The 7,980-nt window shown below is 32.5% G+C and overlaps 1 protein-coding gene across 1 annotated transcript; it reads right to left on the bottom strand.

The window, feature by feature from the left end:
* Positions 1-5,544: 5,544 nt before the first annotated feature.
* On the bottom strand, positions 5,545-7,240 carry LOC111365767 (transcription factor bHLH35-like). The gene is made up of 5 exons (XM_022986297.1): positions 7,132-7,240; positions 6,827-6,986; positions 6,266-6,475; positions 6,008-6,178; positions 5,545-5,818 (listed from the first exon to the last, which is right to left on the bottom strand). The coding sequence occupies exons 1-4, from the start codon at positions 7,203-7,205 to the stop codon at positions 6,026-6,028; spliced, it is 597 nt and encodes a 198-aa protein (XP_022842065.1). The 5' UTR covers positions 7,206-7,240; the 3' UTR covers positions 5,545-5,818; positions 6,008-6,025.
* Between the last annotated feature and the right edge of the window lie 740 nt (positions 7,241-7,980).

Genomic DNA, 7,980 nt, shown 5'->3' with positions numbered 1-7,980 from the left:
TGTGCGTATGTGTTTTGACTTTTGAGAATGGAAAAGAGTTTGAGATGGTTCGTTGGGATGAAGGGGCAAGATTAGATGTGGGGTTCTTATAATACAACGTTGTACGAAACCGAGTAAAACAAAGAATTTTCCTAAAAGTTTCTTTTCGTTGACTTGTGTTGAGATTGATGTGGGATACCACTCTTATTTGAGTGTGAACAGTGAAGGCCGCTATTTTATTTCATGAGTCTGTTTGTTTCGTCTTTTTCGATTTGGAAAAATAATAATTTAGAGTCCGTTTGATTGTAAGAATAAAATTTTAGTGAAAAGAAAACGAATTTCAAGAAATTAAATTGTCTAAAATTTGTTTTACTAGAAATTGTCAATTAAATATGTTTGATTGGTATAATTTTTCACGTGAAAAATTTTGAAATTTTGGTATTTGTTAGGCTTTATTTTCCATGAAAATTGTCAATTAAATGGATATAATTTATTACAATTGTGGATAAAATTTATTTCCATTGTCAAAAAAATATATATATTGAAAAAAGTTGGAAAATTGATTTCCCACTAAACCCATGAGAATTGATTTTCCGCAAAACCAAGGAAAAAAGGTCACGTGGGGGGGGCGAGGGGCGGGGGGAGATGGAAAATTAATTGCCAAAAAAATTATTGCGATCAAACAAGGAAAAAAGTGGAAAATTTCTCAAATCAAACAGGCCCTTAATAAATTTTGATAAAAATTGATAAAAGTTGCGAATCTCTTAAAATGAGAGATTGAAAATGATTGTGAAGAAAAATGAATTTTAAAAAATGAGAACGAAAAATGAGTTTAATACCATTTGTACTGTCCTTCGTCATTAAAACATTGATTTGGCATAGGCAGTTGTAATGTATGGTTTGTTGAATTTTGTGTGGCCCAGTTGATCAAAATGGACTGAGATGTATAGTCCAAGCTTGGAGGCCCAATTCGGTGATCCAATAAAATTGAAGATTCTGGAATAACAAATGTTAAGTTCGTTTTCAATTTAAATGAGCTCTTCTTCTGGATGATGGAGAAGTGGCACTTTTTAGATCGTTGGATCAAATGAAGGCTCTCTCTCTTATAAAAGGCCTCGGACGTCTCTAGGGTTTTCTCGAATCTATTTTTTGGCTGCTTCTAGGGATGGCAGTGGGCCGAGTCGAGCCGGCTCGGCTCGTTAACACACGAGCTCGGCTCGGGCTCGTGTACTCACGAGCCACGAGCTTGTGGGCCGGGCCGAGCCCACGAGTGGCTCGCGAGCTCGTGAATTTTTATTTATTTTTTATTTTTGCAAATTTTACTGATAAAATATTATTTTTTTCCACTTTTTTGGACGAGCCGGCTCGTGGGCAGCTCGGCTCGTTGGACGCGACCCCCCGCTCGGCTCGAGCTCGGGCTCATCATTTGACTAGCCCGAGCAACCCACGAGCCGAGCTTTGACTAGTCGGCTCGGCCCAATTGACATCCCTAGCTGCTTCTCTCTTGTTCTTCATCTTCTCTGTATAATATGGAAACTCTCTCATTTCTTGAGTGATTTTTGAGAGTATAGTTGGTGTTATAGTGAACTCTTGAGTGAGAAGATTCAGTGATTGCGAGAGAGTTGGTACCGTGTGTTCTTTTAATCTGATTTATGCATATTTTGGGCAGTTCATAGTGGATTTTGAGCTTAATCCAATCGGATGCTCAACGGGGATTAGGCATTTGAAGCGGTCGCCGAACCTCAGGGCCGTTGGGCGGAAAAATCTTGTGTTTTCTGATTTGTTATGGTTTTCTTCTTGTGTTCGATTTACAAATTACAACACAAATATTTTTCTAAATACAACAGCAGTGTGCAACTTGACGTTGATGCATTAGATGGATATATGCATACCTAATGTAATCGCTAGTCAATCAACAAAAACTTACAAAAGGAATTAAAGAAAGACGTACATTAATTAAAGGATTCAGAAAGAGAATTGTTAGGTTTCAAAAGTATGAATTTTTTAGGTTCAATTACGCTCAGTTGACCGAAAATGTCTTGACATCCTCTCACATACGCGTGGACTTGCATGACTAAAAAATCCAAAAAACGTGGCCCCACCCCCTATTGTGAGTGTTCGGTCAGGACTTCTATCAAGCATTTTCGATCAGTACAACATCGTTGTTTTAGGTTTAGACCCCGATGAGAGTCAAGTTTTATAAGGAAGAGATAAGCTTGGACATGAACGTTAGCACCGGCCAAGGAAGGTGATAAGGTCTGGTAAGAGAGTAATTTCATGCATTAATATTTCATTAATATTCTATCCGAATAAATAGAGTGATACTATTCGCAATTGTTCACTACGGAAATCATCATATGTCCCATACACATGGCAGGTGGATATAGCGAATAACATTATTCGAATAACTATGATGCTCGAAGATTAGTTTTTATAATCAATAAGTTATATCTATCGATTCCTATCAAATTCAAGTATTATTCTACGGAAACAAAAACTTTTTTATCAGGAGACAATTGCTCGAATCTACCAACAATAGAGGAACATATTTATCTTAAGAAAACAGTATGAAATTATTCTATTCAAACAAATGCGAGTTTTATTTTTATCTGTTTCAATCCCATTTTCAAAAAATCATTTTTCTATAAACTCAATTTCAACCATAGATTTTTTCATAAAATAATTTTACATGTAATCCAAAGCTTTTTCTACTTTTAACCATCATTTTTTGGACAATTTAACCGTTACTATAATTCAATTATTTCAATAATATCTTACTTTTAACTTTTCAATATATAATAAATACTACAAAGTCCTTGTCACATATGTATTTCGTGTTATTAATTTTCAATTAATTAACATTCACATTAATCTAGATTCAATGAATCTTGACTTGATAAATCTCAATCGACATGAATCTAGTGTTATTATAGATGAATTTATTTCTATTCATACATCTATGAAATGAATGTTTAAATCCACGTATTAACAATTAGTTTCTATGTATCAAATATAGTATAAAAATGTTGTTCATTTGTTATATTTCATCATCACAAAAAATTTGAATAATAGAAATTGAGTTCTATTTTCTTTAGTTCGTTTGAAACTTATCAAATCCTCTCAACAAATTGATATCAAATATTAGTTTTACAACACATAAAATATTTCAAAATAATGTACAATTCACATTCAACTCCGACTAGTTATTTTTTTTTCCAGATAACTATACAAAATCATTTTATTCCAAAAAATAAGGCTCAAACAGTGCTTTATTTAGACCCCGTTTGGTACGTATTTTTTTTTTTCAAAATGTATTTTCTCTCTTTTCTTTTCAACCACACATTTTTTATTAAAATAGTATTACACGTAAAACAAAAACTTTTTCTTATTTTTCAACCACACATTTCCATCAATTTACTATTCAAAAATACATTTCTACATAAAAATATCTCCCAAATACCCTTTTAATTTACGTACTAATATTCGACAACAAAATCGATGAACCTTTCTAACTCAGCATGCATGTGGCTGCATTGAGTATGTTGTGTACTGTTTTTGTCTATGTTTTGCGGCGAGTCATAGTCAACTTGTTTACACATGTTCTTGACCATAAGACCGGACACAAAAATTGAACCAGTTTTCCTTGAAAAGTCAATTTACAACGAGAGTCCTTGTGAATCTAGATAACGTCGAAGGTTTCGGACAACAGCTAGAGCACCGTTTGGCTTAGCTTGTTTTCTTATAAGTAAATTTTGAAATAAATAATTTTGTCGATCAAATTTGAAAATAAATGAGTTATTTATTTTGATAGTCATACAAATAGGAATGATCATCTAAACACCGTGCTTAGCTCATATTAAGCAATAGTGACATGACACATCATTTAATTTGTGAATTATTAAATATATAGGACCTACTATTAACTTATTCACCAGTTAAATGGGATGTCATGTCGTGCTTAGGTGATCATTTCCGATCATACAAGAATTACTTCTAAAATAAATATCTTTTGTTTTTCATTTTTAGAAAGATTCCAACTGGTAAGGATGCACGTACATTTATTGTCTATCGGAAGCGGAATTACCTTTTCTACCCTTTTCACATTTATTAAATAAGTAGACACTCAAGAATTTCCACATTGTTGAGAAAAAAAATGACTGTATATGGGTCCACTTACTGTTCCAAAGGGAAAAAAACGTTCTTAAAATGTTATAAAATGAATACCAAACAGGCATATAGTTTGTCTCTATCACCGCATAAATATCTTTGATCTAAGACAAATTGGAATTGTTGTGTGCAGTTGTTCTGCACGTGTTTTATAATTTTATTTCGAGCCGCAATTCTAATAGTCATGTGATAATATGATATTTTTGGATGTTATTGGCAAGTACGAACTTTAATAAATCAATTTGAAGACATATTTAATATTATTTTGACACATATTAACATTTTTTTTTATGATATGTTCCACACTGTAGTGAAAAAAGTTATATCACCTATCAATTAAACCAACAAAATATGTTAAATCTAATCGATAGTTAGATACAAATTAATTTAACTATAATAATAAATGGATCGGGTTCTTATGTTAGGTTCTCGGTTCATCTTTGATTCTTTGGCTACCAATATAATTCTAGGTCTCTTTTCAATATTATACTCAATCGTGTGCTTAAAGCCTTGAGTTAATCGTCCTGACCATTACATCATCGTTTCGACGTTTATTCGGGATCAATAATACCCAACACACAGGTTATTATATAATACATGGATATATACGGATTTCAAATGGATAGGTTAGAAGAATTCTCTCATACACAAGTATTATAGGAATACTTTTGATCGACAAATGGCTAGAAACATTTATATAGTTGAATTATTGATCGACAAATGACTAGAAATATTTTCGCTTCGATCATTAAAGATTTCATATATTTGATATCAAAATCAACTTCAGGATCTCATCTAATACGAATTATTATCCCGATTCAATCAAGATAAGATAAATTAATGTCAAATTTAATCTATCAATCAATCAACACACGTACATGGAATACCTCAATAAGTAAATAAGTAATTGATATATTGATAAATTATTAATTTATTGATTATTTAATATTCACTAAATTTTTTTTTTTTTTTATTATTGATCCCCAAGATTAATTCTTAGAGGTTTAACTGTGTTATGTTATCTTGAGTAACCTTCCAAAAGTTAAATTGTTGAGGCTCACATTTTGTTCCTATACTTTCAATGTTTTCCTCTTCCTCTTCAGAGTCGGTGGATCATGACCAACATGAACATGTTTTATTTATTTATTTATATTTTTGAGTTTAAGTTTCAAAATAGGAGATCTAATTCTTTTGATTCTCAATTACGTGTCCAATTTTTTTATTTTTATTTTTTATGAATTGTCAAGTGTTTGATGCTTAATTTATTGAATGCATGAGTAAATAAATGGAACCTAGAAAATTGTACGTGAATTTCATATTCTTGCGAATTCGCAATATCAAGTAAAAGGAAATCAAACATATTTTAAAATCTCAAATTACATCAACTGTGAAGGGAAATTGAATATCCTTAAAAAGAAACTCCCAAGCAATATCACCTTGTTTGTAGGATGGAGACAAGGCCCTTATTTATTTTAAGAACTTATGCTAATTTACTTATAAGCAAACTTATAAGTAAATTTTTTAGACTTATAATAAAAAAAGTACTTATGGTGACAAATATGTTAATACATTATGACAACATACTTTCCCTATTATCGTTTTATGCAGCATTTAGGGCTGCTATGGCTGTTTCTATTTTAATCTTCAGAAGATCCTTCTCCTTCTCATCAGCCTGAAAAAAGAGTAAAAAAAAATTTCAGATACTCTTTAGTATGCATACTAAAGATTTCAATAACAATTTACATTTTTGTATTTAATTGTTTTAAAGAAACAATATTTTTTACAATGCGTATATAAACAACCCTATCAGAGAAAGATTCGTGTGTGTGTTGAGAGAGAGAGAGAGAGAGAGAGGAATGACCTGAACAAACACAGTTTTCTAAACCCTATCGGAGTAAGCAGTGATGTTTTCACTGATGATTTCGAGTTTCAAAGATTCAAACATCTCACATAGCTTTACCATTGTATTTGATCTTTTGCTGCATGTGAGGCTAACTACAACTGTCTTCTCTCCCATGCTGGATCCTCTCAACTAAGAAATAGTAACTATTTCATCAATTAACCAAACATAACAACAAATTAATTGATAACACTGATTAAGAAATAAGAATTAGTCCACCTCAAGAACTTCAATGGGATATGATCTCAATCCTCCAGAATCATAGGAGCTTTCACTTGCTATTCTCTTTGGGGGTGGTGAAGAAATTGTACTTTTTGACGACGACCCTGCAGATTCCAAATCTGATATTTCTGCTTGAATTTTTCTCTCTTCTTCGTGCAATTTTTGAATATAATCGACGGCATCTTTGACTATGGATTCCTTATGCATCTGATTTTTCAAAGAAACGGCAGATCAATGATTTTCAATGAAATTTAGCCTAGCTCATGAATTTAAACTGCTTATAAACAAACAAGTCACTTTTTTGTCCGCACATTTCGATCTGGAAATTCAAAAGAACTACTCAATTATCTTGCATTCATTTATATTTTTTATAATTTAATAATGGGAATAGGATTCCTCAGTAACCCTTGGATCTTGGGTTCGGAACATAGACCCTTTAATAACGACATAATCTTTTATATGGTTCAACACAAACATATCTGATAATTCTTCTTTAATAACTTCTTTTGGTTTTTTTCTGGTGGAATAAATAATGAATGGAACACATATTTGTTATACCTTGGTAATATTGGGAACTACTGATCTTAGTGAATAGAGCCTTTCATTAAGTTTCTTCCTTCTATTCCTCTCTGAAGCAATGCTTTTGTTGGCCATCAGTGATGATTGTGTTCCATCTTGAGAGCTTGCATTGTGTGTAGGAATTGCTTCATCCAAATAACTGCTAAGATCAAATCAGTCTCAATATTCCATTTCCATAGACACGAACATAAAACACAACCCAGAATTCGTGTTTGGGTTCAGGATTACATGGAACACATGACAACAAACGTGAATGCACGTGTTAAGTGAAGAGAAAATATTACCGTTGAAGTTCTTCAGCTTGGAGGAACGTATTCGTTTCACAATCGAGTGTGTACTCATCACTAAGGTTCTCCATAGAGAGATGCTTTTTTGGGATGAAGATGAATAACGTGTGCAACATGTGTGGTTTTATAAAGGGGAAATGTGAATAATGTCGCGGAAGCAAGCAGTGTACGAGAATGAAATTACATATGACATTCCTCTTCGTAAATTGCGTGGAGTCCACGAATTGTGTTAATTATGACTCAAAATTTCAATTTTCAATTTTCTTGGTGGGGTTAATATTGTTTAAGGACCACTTGTTGTACGTAAGCATGCTTATGTCATTAGTTTGCAATTGACGTCTTACTATGGCCCCGTTTAAGAGTGATTTTTGAGAATTGATTTTGTGATCGTTAGAAGAAAAGTGGAGACCATCTGTGAGAGAAGAAGTCAAACTTTACAGTTGGAATAGTGAAATAACGGTCGAAAAATCAATTTTTTGGAGTGAAAAATCAGTCCCAAACAAGCTCTATAAAAGTCAACAAACTCGCTATGGAATCATAAAAAAGACAGAAAAGGAGGCCCTATTTCAAATGCTCTACAAAATAAAAAGAAAAAGGAGAGAGAGAGTTAGGATAGAAAAAACTAACGAGTTATCTTCTCAAACTATGAATTTTGGATTTAGGCCTTGGCAGGCATTATGGTGGATTTGGACAAGCATTGCCGTTTGCACAGGTAACGGAATGGGTTAGGGTTCATATTTGAGTTTAGCCAAATGTTATATTATGAAAATCAAAAGATTTTCTAAAATTTTGGAGCAACGGAACCAAATTTCATTCAATTAGAACCTATAAAATTGTCTAATTAAA

This window comes from Olea europaea, chromosome 17 (genome assembly GCF_002742605.1).
Source record: "Olea europaea var. sylvestris chromosome 17, O_europaea_v1, whole genome shotgun sequence".
Taxonomy (NCBI): domain Eukaryota; kingdom Viridiplantae; phylum Streptophyta; class Magnoliopsida; order Lamiales; family Oleaceae; genus Olea; species Olea europaea.
Note: the sequence above shows the minus strand (reverse complement) of the source record. Positions and strands in the feature narration are given on the sequence as shown.